The sequence below is a fragment of the Pogoniulus pusillus genome, chromosome 15 (genome assembly GCF_015220805.1).
Source record: "Pogoniulus pusillus isolate bPogPus1 chromosome 15, bPogPus1.pri, whole genome shotgun sequence".
NCBI classification, from domain to species: domain Eukaryota; kingdom Metazoa; phylum Chordata; class Aves; order Piciformes; family Lybiidae; genus Pogoniulus; species Pogoniulus pusillus.
The window spans coordinates 27,963,214-27,978,691 of NC_087278.1; the positions used below are offsets into that span (position 1 = coordinate 27,963,214).

Consider the following 15,478-nt stretch of genomic DNA (forward strand, 5'->3'; position numbering starts at 1 on the left):
TGATGCCTGAACTGCTCATTAGTTTTGTCTCTTCCCTTTGGTGCTCTAGTTCAAGGAGAGGAATATGAAAGGTTAAGTGTTTCTGCTAGCTTAACTGAGTTTTCTTTTTTTCGTGTTTAGGAGGAGTAACGTTCATTATGCTCTCATCTTACTGATACCATCCTAAAGTAAGAACTATAATTTCTTAAAATCCCACCCTCAGCACATAGAGAAATCTGTGCTGCATGACCACTTCTACTTACTTAATGAATGTTAAAATGTAAAGACATTAGGCAGCTGGTATAGTCATACGCACAATGCAACCCTCCAGCCCCGTCTAGTTCCTTCAGCTGTGCAAACCAAGATGCTGTAGGTGTTTCAAACCCAGATAATTCTTCGTCAGGACATAACTTCTGTTAGCATTCTGATTTTCATTGGTCTTAGTTAAGATGATTTCTTTCTCTGAGCAAACTGTGACTGCAAAGACACACATCAGGGTTATCTTCTTCATCCTTTTAATAATAGTAATACTTTAAAAACCCTGTTGCAATTACTTTTCCATTTATTATTGTGGTTTATGTATGTATTTTTTAAATTTTTTTTCTTTTACAAAGGAGTTTGACAAGCGAATTTCTGGAGTTCTTAATGGAGCCGAAACAATAGCCTATGCACATCATTGTACATGCATAGCAAAATGATGAATATAAATCACATACCCTCACATGAGCATGCACAGATAACAAGGCACTGTTGAAACTGTACAAGGAATAAATGACCAAGAGGTTATTGATACATTAAAAACTGAGCTTATGATGAAAACTCTATCAGTAGTCACTTGAACACCCTAAAGCTATGGATTATTCTGGGATTCTCTGCTCAAAACCCCAACTGTGTCCCTCTTTCCATATGTATTGGACCCTACATTTGTAGGTGAGTAAATTGCTCCAATGCTGTTGCTGGATCGAACTAAGAAGTCAGCCAAGCGTTGTGTCACACATGTTGCAGTATTGCATTTCCGTTTCTCCAGGTGGTGACTGCTAAGGTAAAACAAGAAGAGCCAAGATTAAGTCAAATTGTGAGTAATCAAGCATGCCACTTCTAACAGGCTTTTGAGCTGTGCTGATGTGGGAGTTCTTTTAATATACTCACCAGTAGAGGAACATTACAATCTTCCTGCCACCTACTTCATGCCTGAAAAAAATCTTGCACTGTATGCTATTATCAGTGTTAATGATGGGGGGTATTTAAATTAAAAGACCTTAACAGTCATATGTCATTTTTATTGATATTATGCACAGCAATTTATGACATCTAGAAACCTTGTAATGATAGTATAGTTAAGACAGTAAGGGAAAACAATGACTAAATGTTTAGCTTTAAGATGAACTTCTGCATCTATTTACAGCTCTTGCTGATATCATGAGGATTACTAACATACTGACAATCACTAACACTTACTTAGTTCTCTTGTTCCCACAGAATCACATCCTGCTCTCACTGAACAGTAATCTTGCAGTGCACATCACATGGACTGAGCCTAGAGATACTTTCTCCCAGCTGCCCCACATGTCATGAGAGGTGGCAGGCATTGCCAGCTTCTCTTGGCTGCAGTACCACTTTGTATTTTGCTGTGTCTAAACAAAGACTTCTTCACTACTGAAAAGCAGCCACATCTTTGATGAAACACCAGTAACTTGCAAGTGCTGTTGTAATAGGAAAGAATAATTTGCTGGATGAGACTTTAAAGTGCCCATAGGAAGAATCTAAAAAGAACATTTCATGGTCAAACCCAATGAACTGTTTATGGAACTCTGTGTAGAAGTTGTGTAGCATGAGATTGATTTATGGAACATTGTATAGAACTTGTGTAGCATGAGATTGATTTATATAATTTTTTGATGGCAATGGAATGGTTTGCTTGAGAGAGTTAGTTTTTTTTCAAACTTATTATTTAGACCACTATGCTGCTCCTTCAGATAGCAATACTTGCTTGCTGAGACTGCTTATTAAATTATTGCTAATTTACTTGGGTTTCTTCATGTTCATGTAGCAAGAGGAGGAGAAAAAAATATTGTAAAGAGTGGCAATTTCCCAGTTCAAAATGCTGAGCAATTATTATAGAGTAAATTTTCTTATTGATTGACTAAATCTGTTTTAAAAAATGTAATCTATTCTTTCAGAGTAGATTTTGGTTAATCCATATGTCCTCCTGGAATAGCAACTGTGAGAGAAATGTCTCTGTTATGCTGGTTCTTCATTGGCAAATAGGGAGAAATTTCTCAGCACTTAGTATTTAAATGATATAACTATGTCTAAAGAAAACAGTTGGTTAGGTCTTGATATAGCTTCTGTTATGTTTTCATGAGTATTTATAATGATTTTAAAAGAATTTAACCAAGCCCTTAATATATGAGTTTCAAACAGCAACTGGTTCTCATGGAAATCCTGATTTATTTGTGGAGGCAGAATTCTCTTTACAAAATCCAAATTAAAAGCCCCAGTCCTTACAGATTTTTAGATTATATCTTGCCTTACTGAACCCACTACACCTGTTATGCCAGATGCTTTCTCACCTGTAGGCTTCAGCTGAGCATATGCTTCAATGAGAAGTTCACTTAGGCACTGTAAATCAAGGTCCCAGCAAAGCAGATAAAGCAAAACACAATCGTAAAGCTGATGCCAAGTGTTGGAGTATTATGATTATTATTTTATTGTGTTTTTAAAGTAGTAACTGTAAAAACGTGGGAAGTTAGCTTAGAAAACATTCTGGAAGATAACCAAATTGTCATATAATAACAACTTTTGAAACAATAAATTCGGAGAGAAAGGAGCAGGTAACTAGACAGATGTGCATATGTATTCAATCTATCCATAACAGAAATTCACTCAAAAGCCTGATGAGCAGTTAGAATAGCTATCAGCGCTGTTTATCTTTTAGCACAAATTACAAATGCATTTTGAAATGCTGTTTTCTTCATTAAAAAGTTACCTGAAATTGGATTAATGGATTTGCAAACATGAATGCATTTCACATTAGTTAAATACTATCAGAGCCAATTGCTTCTTTTCTTTCTTCCCATGATTAAATTGATATATAACTCTGTAATGAAATGTTACCTACTTAAAGGAAATAGCTATATTATAAAGTAATTCAGTTGCTTTAAGTGTAGCGTGTGTATATATATATATATATATATTTTTTTTTTTTTTTAATCCTTCAGGCTTGGAAATGTGTCAAACTTGAATAAGAATTGAATAAGAATAGCTTATAATTCTTGAATAAGAATTCAAGAATAACTTGAATAAGAAAGCTTTTTCAAAAGGTGCTTTTCTTCTATTAATGTAGAATTCATAGATTAAAAAAAAATGTATTTACAAAACTATTATAATTGTCAAGTGGTTAAATACCATGCAGATTATGTCTCTGGAATTTATTTTTTTACCCTGAATACTTAGATCTTTATGGTTACAGAATGGCTCTATTTCAAAGAATGGCTTTTTAAGCTAATTTTTAAAAAAAATAAACAGACACAAAGAGAGTCTTAATTAACAGAATACCACTGGCATGAAATTTACTTCATAATTTGGTCCTAACTGATACAACTAGAAGAACCAAGGAAAATCAATACCTTTTTGTCTTTGCTGCTGCTTGTTCTGGCATTTCCTCACTAAATCTTGAGAGTGTATTCTGTGATATTATTGGCAATATCCATCCTTGTCTCTTGGAAGTATCATCAGAGAGATCATCAGCCACAGATAGTAATCTTAGAACAACAATAAAATACCCTGTGAAATTGGATAGCTTTATTTTTGCTCATACTGAGACGTGAAAGCAAAAGCAATTAGTGCAATAATCTAAACATTTTCCCCCCTAAAAAGAAATAAATATGATTATTTATTACTCACTTTTCAATAGGCATAGCTTCCAAACAGCTCATAGTCAAAGAAAGTGCAATGTAGAAGACCAACAGCTTTAGGTGGCACATCTTTGCTTCCAAACTTTCTGAAAAGAACAATGAATCAAAACCAAAAGCAAAGCAAAATACTCTTCAGCATATCTTATTACTGGTACTCATTTTGCCCTAAATCAACAGTAGCTAGTCTGTTTCACAGGCTACAGCAAAAAAAAATTATCCTTGTCAAATTTTGTGACACAATACAGCTTCAGGCATATAGCTCTCAACAGTAAATGTTCACTTTCATCTAATAGTTTCAATTCTTTCCCTTATCCCAGCATGTCCATGTCTCAAATTTTGATCTCAGGTGCAATTTGCCTTGAAGTTATTTTGGCCTTTTCCTGAAAAACGCTGTTGATTAATAATGAGAAATACTGTGCTTTCCTGAAAGCACATCAGTTGCACTGCATTTTAAGTAAGAGAAAAAGGGAAATTGTTTACCTTTTGGTGGTCAGGGAGATAACTGGAGAAGCACACCTGTTAGCAGGAAGGGTGCACACACCAATTCCACGCTTGCATCTAGCTCTTGTGGTATCCTTTTCCTTGCTTCCTTTCTGACAAGTAATACAGCTCTTATATACCCTTCACACCTTTCTCAGCTCTGACATCAGGCAGCACAGAGAGACTGTCATTATTTCTCATCCCTATAGATAGAAAGTACCCAGGGAGGAGCAGAGGCAGATAGGTCATTATTACATTAGCACATCAGTAAACACTAACTAGGTAATATGCAAGATGCCCTCTTGAAGATGTCCTAATAGCATATTGCACATCAGAATTGTAGCCTCAGTTTTACAGTTCTGGTGAGATTCTGAGGTAATATTCCTTGAGGGTGTTTGCAAAGGTAACAGAAGATACAAAAGAGAAGCAAGTAAATGAAAACCAAGATCACCAGTAAGTGAAATATATGAAAATACATATCTTAGCAAACATACAATAATTGTAGAAGTGGAGGCTTGTTGTAGAAGTGTACAGTGATCACAACAGAAAAAAATGTTTGAAGGCATAAAAGCTGTATGAGGAATAAGACGAGAGTGAACATTTTTAAAGCTGACAGAGTGATCGCTCAGGATGACAAGGTAGAATTCATGTACTTTATTCAGTGGAGTATGAATATGAATGAAAATTCTGTAATTTCAGATGTAAAATCTTATGTTTTACTAACACTGGTAGGTTCTTTATGTCATGCATGTGTTAATTAATATTCTTCAGAAAGCAAAACCTAGTATTAAAAAGCTAGGAATTGCCAGAATAAAGGCTACCTATGCAAAATGATTTCTGTAGTGTGTGTAGACTATGGGGAATATACATAGCTTTTAATAGACTAAATAGAATTGTGGAATGGTTTGGGTTGGAAGGGACTTCCAAAGGTCATCTCATCCTATCAGTGTTGATAAATTACCTGACCACAGATTTCCAAGGACACAGACTAGAAATATTCACAGTTTAATTCAGAATATTATTTTTCTCTTCTATAGTTATCTTTAGGTGCCCAAATGGAAAACAGGTCTTTCAATGATTTATGGAAGTTATGATGCTGGCACAAAGGCTCAGGCAAGGTTTTCTGTGATAAGAAGTTACCATGTACACCTTCCACACTTCCAGAGAACAAGAATCACTTCATAGCTGCTTCAATGCCATGCATATTGCCTTAACTGGAAGCTCCATTCTTGTTAGGGGCTTGCACTTGTAACACTAGCTTTTCACCTAAATGGATAAAAATCCAATGTTCAGTCTTTTCAGGATTCTGTGCTATTTGAGTTGAATACTGTAGGAGTATTTATCCAGGATAGTAACATTTTAACTTGATTGAAAAGCCTTTAGATATTTGTAAGCATTGACAAGATCCCCTCTCAGTCTTTTCCAGACTAAAGAGCCTTAGGTTGCTTGGCCTTTCCCCATAGGAGAGATGCTCCAGTCTTTGTGTCCCTCTGTTGGACACTTTCCAGTAGTTCCCTGTCTCTCTTGAACTGGGGAGCACATAAATGGACATGGTACTCTGGATATAGACTCACTGGGGCAGAGTAGAGGGAGAGGAGAATCTCCCTTAACCTGCTGGTCACATTCTCCTTAATGCACCCCAGAAGACCATTTGCTTTCTTGGTCACAAGGACACACTGCTGGCATGGTTAATTTGTTGTCTGCTGGCACTCCCAGACTCTTCTCCACAGAGCTGCTTTCCAGCAGGTCAACTCCTAATTGTTGCAGACTTAGCTGCTTGTTACCTTTGCTTGCCACAGGAACTGTGGTCAAAAGCCTGCAGATGAATGTGATCAAGGCCTTGCCATGCAGGACTCTGGACGATTCAATGTGAACTATGCCAGAGATAGTTTTATTGTATTACAGCTCGAATATATTGTCCGTAATCTATCCCTTCTGAGACAAGGTAGTCAGCAGCTGGTGGGAACCAAAATCAGCATCCATCTGTTGTTATACTTCTTCACTCCGTTCTCACATCCTTCACTTTGCATTCCCACAAATCCCATTTTTGTTTTTTCTTAAAAATGAAGGTAGTGTTTCTCATACAATTTGAAGCGCCCTTGCAAAAGGAACGGAAAACACAGCACCCCAAAACATTACTAACAAAGGCAGCTGTTCCTCTTCTTGTCCAATGCGTAGGTCTGCCCCTCATAACAGAAGGTTGAACTGGTAAGCTCTACTTTTGCAATTGCCTATTCATTAAACCAGCATTGCTAGAAGCTTGTGAAGTACCTAAATCATTAAGCGTGAGCAAAGCATAACCATATCTCAGTATATATTCCCATACACAGCCATCTGAGCAAAATCTTTGCTTACTGCCAAGAAAACAGGCTGAACATACAAGCTGATATCCATCAAAGAAAACCCAAGCACATTCCTCTCTCCCCCCCCCCTTTTTTTTTTTTTTGTGAATGCAATAGTGTGCAATTAGCATTAGCGAGTGCTAAGTATAATATCTGAGCGTATAACTTGCATAAGTGTGATGGTATAATTGCAGTGGCCTGTCACATTGTTTTATGCCACAGAAATGCCCAATCTGCTGTGAAAACTGGATCCGATAATCTTTGCCATATTAACCTTGCCATAATCATAACCACATTACCTCTGATTTTGCTTTGTGTTCACATGATTCTTATTCTTAAAAGGAAAAAAATCTAAGAAGAAAAAATAGCCTATAATATCCCTATGACAAACTCTTGTCCTTAACTATAATAATACTAAAAAATGGTAAGCTAAAGGAAAAATTAAACCATGGAATCAATTATGAATACAGAAAAAATAAGAAACCCAAAGGAAAAATTGAAAAAGAACGTTACATTATGTAGCGCTGTTAAAAAAAAAAGATGAAGCCATGATATGTAGAAAAAAAAAGAAACCTTTAGGTCAGTCAACCCAAAAGGGAAAAAAATTGTTAATCTATCGGTTTTACCCTGGTAAACTTAACATTCGTACTCCAATATGCTATTACAATTAACGAGCACTTAACATCTTATCCAATAACCTCTAAGATCTGGTACAATCAGAAAGAGAAAAAACATTATCAAAATTTGCATCAGTAACATATAGTCAGCAAAATATAAAAATGTGAATATGTCACTTTAAGAATCAGCTGCGCTTCTCAGCTGAGAAGGTGCAAGGGGAGGGGAGCGGGAGCGTGGGTCCCACTGAGCTGGCGCCGGGAGAGGGAGGCGGGGTGCCTGCATTCCGGTGCCAGGAATGGGCCCGCGCTGCTCCAGCAGGCGGGGGGGGGGGGGGGGGGGGGGAGGGGGAGTGTGCGCATTCCGGTGACGGGCCGCGCTGGAGTGCCCAAGCCGAAGATGGGGTGGGGGGTGTGTGTGTCGTGCTGGGTGAAAAGACACACACACAAAAAACCAATACAAACAACAACAACAACCACAAAAAACCCAAAACAAACAAAAGAAACCAAACCGAGGACCAGCCCCCCGCAACCTCGAGACAAACAGAACGCTGCAATCTCCCATTGTTTCAGAGCTTTTACATCCTTTTTCTTCCTTTTTTTCTGCAAACTGTATGATGTGATCCAAGGCGAAGAAACTCCATCAGTCATTTCACTTCTACGAGAGCTTGTCCATTCCACTGTAAACAGAGTAATTTAGCAAGGCTTTGTGGTGGTAATTAAACCTGTTGAATGCAAATAGCCTAGCTCTCGGAAGCATCCAGCCTTAAGAGAGACCTTCCCTACACAGACCCATTGCCTCCCCCTGAGCCCCCGTAACCACAGGAAATGCTGACAGGAGCATTTCACAGGTCCCACAGTCAGTCCCGAGCTGGATTATACTCAGCCTTCTCAGGAAGGTCTTTCAGCCGCTTCAACCTGCGGGGTTTTGTCTTCTTGGGGGGGCGATCTACAAAGCGTGGGGGATGGTAAGGGTGGATCTCCGGAGGAGGACGAAGCATCCAGTTGCTTCTCTTGAAGAGGACAATGGAGGTATCTGCGGTCTCGGTCGTTTCTTCTTGTTCTCTGCTTTTCCTCCCGAACTTCCATCTTTAAAGTTAACTTAGGCGAATTTCGAGGTGCTTCAACTGGCAGTTTAATCAATCAGCTGGGACTCGGCCCATCAGCGGATGTAGTCACAAGTCTCTGAATAGAGGCAAAACTTCCTGCAATACCTTTGCAGCTTCTGCTGCTGGCTTCCTGTTACTTTAAAGTCTTGACTTTAAAGGCAAACTTAAGAGTCTTTGGAGCCCTCGTTTACATCTTTTTTTCAGGGTCTTTCCCATCGTCTCTCAGATGGCCGCTCCAAAGGCCACATACACTTCAGGGATCAAAAATCTCTCCTTTGTCTAGCAAAACAGAGCTTTCAGCATCTCATAGAGACATCTCTCATAGAGAGAAAACTTTTTTTGGGGGGGCTCCCACCACTGCTTCTTCAAGCGTGGACCCCCTCCCCCCCACCGGCCGCTCACGTGATCAAGGTGAGGTTCCCCAATTTCTCTTTATGCGTGCACGCTGGCCTGATCCCTGGGGCAGGGATCCATTCGACCCGTTCCCCACTTCCCTTCTCTCTCTCTCTTCTGCTGTCCACATATCCTCCCGAGGAGAATTTACAGCTGGTACAGAAAGGTCAGGTCTCACTCTTCTGTGCGCCTGAGGGGGGTCAGGTCCCACTGTTCAGTGCACCAAAAGTTGCAGACTTAGCTGCTTGTTATTTTTGCTTGCCGTGGGAACCGTAGTCAGAGGCCTGCTGATCAACGTGATCAAGGCCTTGCCACTGTGAGAAATATATATTTGATCCCATCAGTTTGTGGCAAGAGGCCTGAGACAGGGAGGAAGGGGGGTGTGAATGGAGCTGCACTCCTCCTTGCACAACCATCACAAAAGCATACACTTGGCTTAAGATAACAGCAATAAATAATTAGAAGCTAGAAAGCTTGGTGGAGGAGTGAGGCAGGTGGAAGAGACAGCCTTTGTGCATGAGCAAACAGAGGACTAGTTTGGAGTTCACGGAGCAGACACTTGAGGAAGACCCCTTACTTCATCACTGAAGACCACCAGAGGGACCACCAAATAAAAAGAGACATGCGTGGAAGAGACACCTCCCATACTTAGAACTGATAAGCAAAACCCAACCTTTTCTTAGAATTAGTAATGAATATGTAATAGAATAGGATATAAAAAGAGAACACTGAAAAACAAAAGGTGTGCGTTAGGGCAGAGCAGAGCCTCCCTGTGCACCCAGGCCTGTACATTGCTTGATTCCTGCAACTCTATTAAAGCCTTAACTTGCATGAACGCAAGTTTATGCCTGATATTTATGACAACTTGGGGGCTTGTCCAGGATATCACTAGACCCTGGAGGTTCACCTAGGCAGGGGCGCCCCCACCTCTTGGTGGCTCCCTGGGTAAGGACTGGTCGGGGCCGGAATCAACCAACACATTTTTTTGAGCTCCCTGATGAGGCTGCAGCCGTTTATAGACCTTAATTCTGTGCGCACAGACCTGAGCGAAGGTGACAGAGTCGTGAGTGCTGTGAAAGCCGTTCAGTTGGGTGGGATTCGATTGGCTGGTATGAAAGAGCCTGTTTGAGACGGAGTCTGACTCCGAATTGAGTGCGGAGGTCCGATAACCGTGGTTCCAAACTCCTGTGAGGGACTTGGCCGGTGAAGGATTCGTGGGTGGGTTAAAGGAGGGTCTTTTAACCCCCTGCAAGACACTCTTTATGCAGTCATGAGAGATGGGCCAAACTAAGTTGAGGACCCAAGACCCTAACGGAGCGAAAGAAAGTTACCAGATTAATGATTAAATATTGGAATGATAGGGGCCCCAGAAAAGGGAAAACAAAAATGAAATTAGTCCATTATTGTTAGAGAATAAGGCCAAAGGAACCAGTACGGCCACATGTGTATTGGCCTATGCTTGGGTCTTCTGAGGACTGGGTTTGTAAAGCCTTGGTAGAATGTGTGAGAAACAGGAAAATATTTAGCCCAGAGGAAGGTGAATATGCTGAGCTCTGGGAACTATCAGCAGAAAGAAAAGTTACAGCGCTGTATGCTCTAACAGCAGAAAAAGACAAAAGGGAGAAGAGGGAGGAATGGGAGCCCTTAGATAACTTACTGCTGCTGCCTCAGCACCCCCTCTCCCCCTCGCTGCTGCTGCGCTTCAGCTCCCCCCCCCGCTGCTGCTGCCGCTTCAGCCCCAGTGCTGCCTCTGCAGGATGATCAACCCCCAGCTACTAGAACGAGGAATAGTAAAAGGGAGAGTCGGAAAGTACAAGCTACAATTAAAGAATTAAAAAGGACTGGGCCCAAGGGGCATCTGGAGAACCAGAGTGCAAGAGAAAGGGAACTTCCTGTGTGTCATTGTTGCAACAAGAAGGGACATATCCAGCAATAGTGCTGCAAAAGGACACAGGATGAGAAATTATTCAAGGAAGACCAGTGGAGTCAGGGGCTGTATCTTTCGGGGACCCCACCATCTACTGAGTCCTGGGTAATTTATTAATAGGTCCCCATAAGGAGGAAGTGGAATTTTAGTGGACACAGGAGCTGAGAAAACCATCATTAAAAAAACTCCCAACAGGGGTACAAAAAGGGAAGAATCACACAATGGTCATAGGAGCTACATGAGAACCATTTAAAGTACCTGTTTTAAAGGAAGTAGAAATGGAAACAGATGATAAAATTTGTCTAAATGATTTGTTATTAGTACTGGAGGCAGAGCATAACCTACAAAGAAACAATCTACCTCCAGAATTTCAGTGGTACAGTGTAATAGACCTGAAGGATGTAGTCTGGGTGTATAGGGTTAACACTCCAGGGGGAGTAACCCTGAACCTGACCCTAGGGGTCTTGGCCCCTCCCCAGGGGTGGGCCACACTCCAGGTGATAGTTAGCCCACTCCCCCCACTTCCTGTGCTATAAAAGAGAGGGGCTTCCTGCTTCTTTCTCTCTCTCTCACTCCGCTCCCTCTTGACATACACACACACACTGCATACCAGCACACCACGTGGCAGCCACGAGGCAGATCCATACCACCGCACCAGTCGGGTTGTATTTATCCCTTTTTGTATTTTGCTGTTTTCCCTTCCCTATCCTTTGTAAACTTCCCTGCCTCCAATACCTTTCTAAGTTATTGTTAAACTTTTCCTTTTAACTTCCAAATCAAGTGAGATTGATTTATTTGGGTGTGCTTACCTCTCTCCCTCTCCCTAGATCTAATCCTATCTTTGGGAAAGGAGGGGGAGAGGGAAGGGCACTCTATAAATTGTTATTGGGTCTATCAAATTTATTAGAGTCTCTGGGAACTTGCATTTGAACCCAAGACACTGGGTTTGTCCACTAAAGGAGGAATCAAGGGATTACTTTGCTTTTTAATGGGAAGATCCAGAGACAGGGAGAAGGCAACAGTTAAGGTGGATGGTATTACCTCAGGGATTTACAGAGTCCCCCAACTTATTTGGTCAAACATTGGAGAAGTTATTAGAACAGCTGGTGTTTACAGAGGGGACAAAATTTTTGCAGTATGTAGATGACTTATTGATAGCAGGAAAAACTGAAGAGGCAGTCTGAGAAGCCACCATACAGACTCTAAATTGTTTTTTGGAGCAAAAGGACCTAAGGTATCGAAACAAAAGCTACAATTTATGGAACCAGAAGTAAATTATTTAGGACACTGGTTGAACAAAGGGGAAAAGAAACTAGACCCTGAAAGAATATCTGGGATCTTGGGGATGAAGACTCCAGAAAATAAGAAGGAAGTCAGACAGTTATTGGGACTTCTTGGATATTGTAGACAATGAGTAGAAGGATATAGCGAAAGGGTAAAATTTCTATATGAAAAACTCACACATGAATGTCCCAGGTGGACTCAGGAAGATGAGCAGAGGTTGAGCGACCTTAAAAATATTTTATTGCAAGCCCCCGTTTTGAGCTTACCACATTTGGGAAGGCCTTTTTATTTGTTTGTAATTATTTCAAACCAAACAGCTTATGGGGTACTGGCTCAAGATTGGGCAGGAAGTAAGAAACCAGTGGCATATTGTTCAAAATTATTTGATCCCGTAAGCAGAGGATGGCCAGCTTGCCTTCAAGCCTTGGTGGCCACAGTTTTATGAATTGAGGAAGCAAGAAGAACAACTTTATATGCTCAATTGACAGTTTATACCCATCACAATGTGAGGGGAGTGTTACAACAGAAAGCAGAGAGATGGCTCACGGACAGCCAAATGCTGAAATATGAAGCCATACTCATTGACTCTCCAAATTTGGAATTAAAGATAACACCTGCTCAGAATCCTGCTCAATTCTTATATGGGAAACCCCCAGACAATTTGGAACATGACTGTATAAGGGTTATAGAAACTCAGACGAAGGTCAGACCAGACCTTCAGGAGAGTGAATTAGATAAAGGGGAAAAATTGTTTGTGGATGGATCCTCTAGAGTTATAGAAGGGAAACGGAAATCAGGATATGCGATAATTAATGGGGAGTTAGAGCCAGTGGAATCAGGGTCCTTAAATCCATCATGGCCTGTGAGTTGTATGCCCTTTACAGGGGTCTTAAATTATTAAAGGACAAACCAGGAACCATCTACACAGACTCTAAATATGCCTATGGAGTGGTGCATACATTTGGGAAATTATGGGAAGAAAAAGGACTCCTAAATACCCAAGGGGAAGGATTGGTTCATCAAGAATTGATAACCCTGATATTAAAGAAATTAAGGGGACCAAAGGAGGTTGCTGTAGTACATATAAAGGGACACCAACAAGGATTTGATTTACGAGTTCAGGGAAACAACAGGGCTGATATAGAGGCCCGAAAGGCTGCAGTTCAAGGTGAAGGCAGCCCTTGTGAGACACATACACTTCACCAAGAACAGGAAATTAACACATTTATGGGAAAAAAGTTTTCAAGAGAAGAGGAGGAAAAGAGTAAGGAGATAGGAGTGGAGTTTAAACATGGGAAGTGGCAGCTCCTGGACGGGAGGGAGATTTTGCCCAAGGCATGCAGCCAACAAATTCTTCAAAGACTGCATAATCAGACCCACTGGGGAACCAAAGCATTAGGAGACCAGTTCCTGAAAGAGTATGGGTGTATAGGGGTATACGATATAGCAAAACAGATCACACGGGGATGTCTGATCTGTAAAAGGGTAAACAAGGCAGTATTTAAGCAAGAAGCTCGGGGAGGGAGAAAAACAGCATCTCGAGCACTGGAACGAGTGCAGACAGATCTTACAGAATTACCTAAAGCAGGAAGGATAAAATGTTTATTAGTTATAGTAGATCACCTAACCCAATGGGTGGAAGCTTACTCAGTGAGCAGAGCAACTGCACATATGGTGGTAAAGGTATTATTGGAAAATATAATACCAAGGTATGGAATAGTGGAACACATTGATTCAGACCAAGGGACACATTTCACTTCAAAAATAATTAGGAAGCTATCAGAAATCTTAGGTATTTCATGGGAATATCACACTCCATGGCACCCCCAGAGTTCAGGGAAAGTTGAAAGAATGATGAGACATTCAGAAATAGGGGGATGCTGGATCAAAGTCCACCTCTGGGGTTTGCGATCCATAAAATTAAACCTGGTGATAAGGTACTGATAAAGACTTGGAAAGAAGAAACTTTGTTACCCATGTGGGAAGGCCCTTTTCTTGTGTTGCTCACTACAGAAACGGCCATCAGAACAGCGGAAAGAGGGTGGACGCACGCCTCGCGAGTGAAAGGACCTGTCAAGGAGTGGCAAGTGACTTCGGATCCAGGAGAAACAAAAGTGACACTAAGGAGGCAATAAGATAGGCACTGGTGAATTTCTAAACACTTATCACTCCTGGGGGATTAACTGGGACTTCAGAACCAATATTCAAAAACTGACAAAAGGTGTTGAAATGTTAAAAACAAGAAGGATTGTTTAGTGAGGAAAATTGGAGGATTTTGTTTGTTGGTTTGGTTTAGGTTTTTTGTGTTGTTTGTTTGGTTTTGTTGTTTGGTTGGTTGGTTGAAGATTTTATTTTTTTATTTGAGACACATATTCCAAGAAAAGTAAAACGGCAGTGAGAGGCACCCAAGGAAATAAAAAGAGGGCAAGACCAGAGTGGGAACCATTGCTGCGGCTGAAGAAGGTCTGCCGAGGGCTGCAACCCCTCTGGGCTGTGACCGCCAAGTAACATGGCCCTGACCGGACCTCTGCTGTGCATATCTGGGTTAAGCCTCCTAGCCCTGGGACAAAGCCCAGAATTGCAGGTGACTGCATTACTGCAACTCGGAGGGGGGAAAAAGTTGGTGTCTCAAGCACTGATATACCATACAATTTATGAGTGCAAAGGATGAAAGTTAGATCCCTGTTATAAAAAACAGGTGTAATGAGATGCTAAAATTCACTTGTCATGATCCAAAGGAAGTTCCCTATCTATGGTGGGTAGAAATAAGGGCAAGTGATGGGAAAGGAAAATTGTTAGGACAAAGCCAAATGGCCACCAACTGCAGCCAACCGCTTTGGGTCACTTTTGATGCTTGCCAGGCTATTGACAATGATGGTGCTTCAAATTGTGGGAATATGGGGTAGAGATGTTACTACAGTGGGCAAGAAAAATACATTTGCCCAGAGGATCCTGGCCAATGCTGCCAGTATCATAGGGAAAATCACAACATTTGGTATTTCATTAATTTTATCATGAAATAGAATCAGGAGTTAAGTATGAAATTCCAACAGTTGCTAAAAATATTTTTGTAAATTTGGCTGAGAATATTGCAAAATCTTTGAATGTAACCAATTGTTATGTCTGTGGAGGTACCAATCAAGGAGATCGATGGCCCTGGGAATCAATGGAAGCGAACATCTCTGATCCTAACACCTGGAAAGTGGAGAGAGGTAACAGAAAGCAGCAGTGGGTCCTACAAACCAGTATAATTGGAAGGAGTTGCTGGCAGAGACTGGGTGATGGTCAATTTGTAGGGAATTTGGAATGTGAAGGCGGTTATGAGTGGAATGAAACTAAAAATACATGGGAAAGATGGGGCACTCCTCTGGAAATGCCATTCCAATTGAGAAACTGGACTAAAGGTAGCACAATCATAAATGGGTGGCCAGCC

General features: G+C 40.9%; 1 protein-coding gene across 3 annotated transcripts; it reads right to left on the minus strand.

Annotated features, from left to right (window-relative positions):
- Positions 1 to 477: 477 nt before the first annotated feature.
- IAPP (islet amyloid polypeptide) lies at positions 478 to 7,181 on the minus strand. Of its 3 annotated transcripts, none has more exons than XM_064156000.1 (4): positions 4,377 to 7,181; positions 3,886 to 3,982; positions 3,609 to 3,743; positions 478 to 1,013 (listed from the first exon to the last, which is right to left on the minus strand). In XM_064156000.1, the coding sequence occupies exons 2-4, from the start codon at positions 3,963 to 3,965 to the stop codon at positions 830 to 832; spliced, it is 399 nt and encodes a 132-aa protein (XP_064012070.1). In that variant the 5' UTR covers positions 3,966 to 3,982; positions 4,377 to 7,181; the 3' UTR covers positions 478 to 829. The 3 variants fall into 3 exon arrangements, with proteins under 3 accessions (XP_064012070.1, XP_064012069.1, XP_064012068.1); XM_064155999.1 differs by having other exon boundaries at positions 478 to 1,016; positions 3,886 to 3,978; positions 4,377 to 7,175; XM_064155998.1 differs by having other exon boundaries at positions 478 to 1,016; positions 4,377 to 7,172.
- Positions 7,182 to 15,478: the final 8,297 nt, after the last annotated feature.

Excerpts from the sequence above, each read along its gene's own strand:
- IAPP (XM_064155999.1), bottom strand. The coding sequence starts at position 3,965 with ATGTGCCACCTAAAGCTGTTGGTCTTCTACATTGCACTTTCTTTGACT. Across the intron at positions 3,744-3,885 it reads GAAGCTATGCCTATTGAAAA|ATTACTATCTGTGGCTGATG; the intron begins GTGAGTAATAAA and ends TGTTGTTCTAAG. Across the intron at positions 1,017-3,608 it reads GCAGCAGCAAAGACAAAAAG|CAGTCACCACCTGGAGAAAC; the intron begins GTATTGATTTTC and ends GTTTTACCTTAG.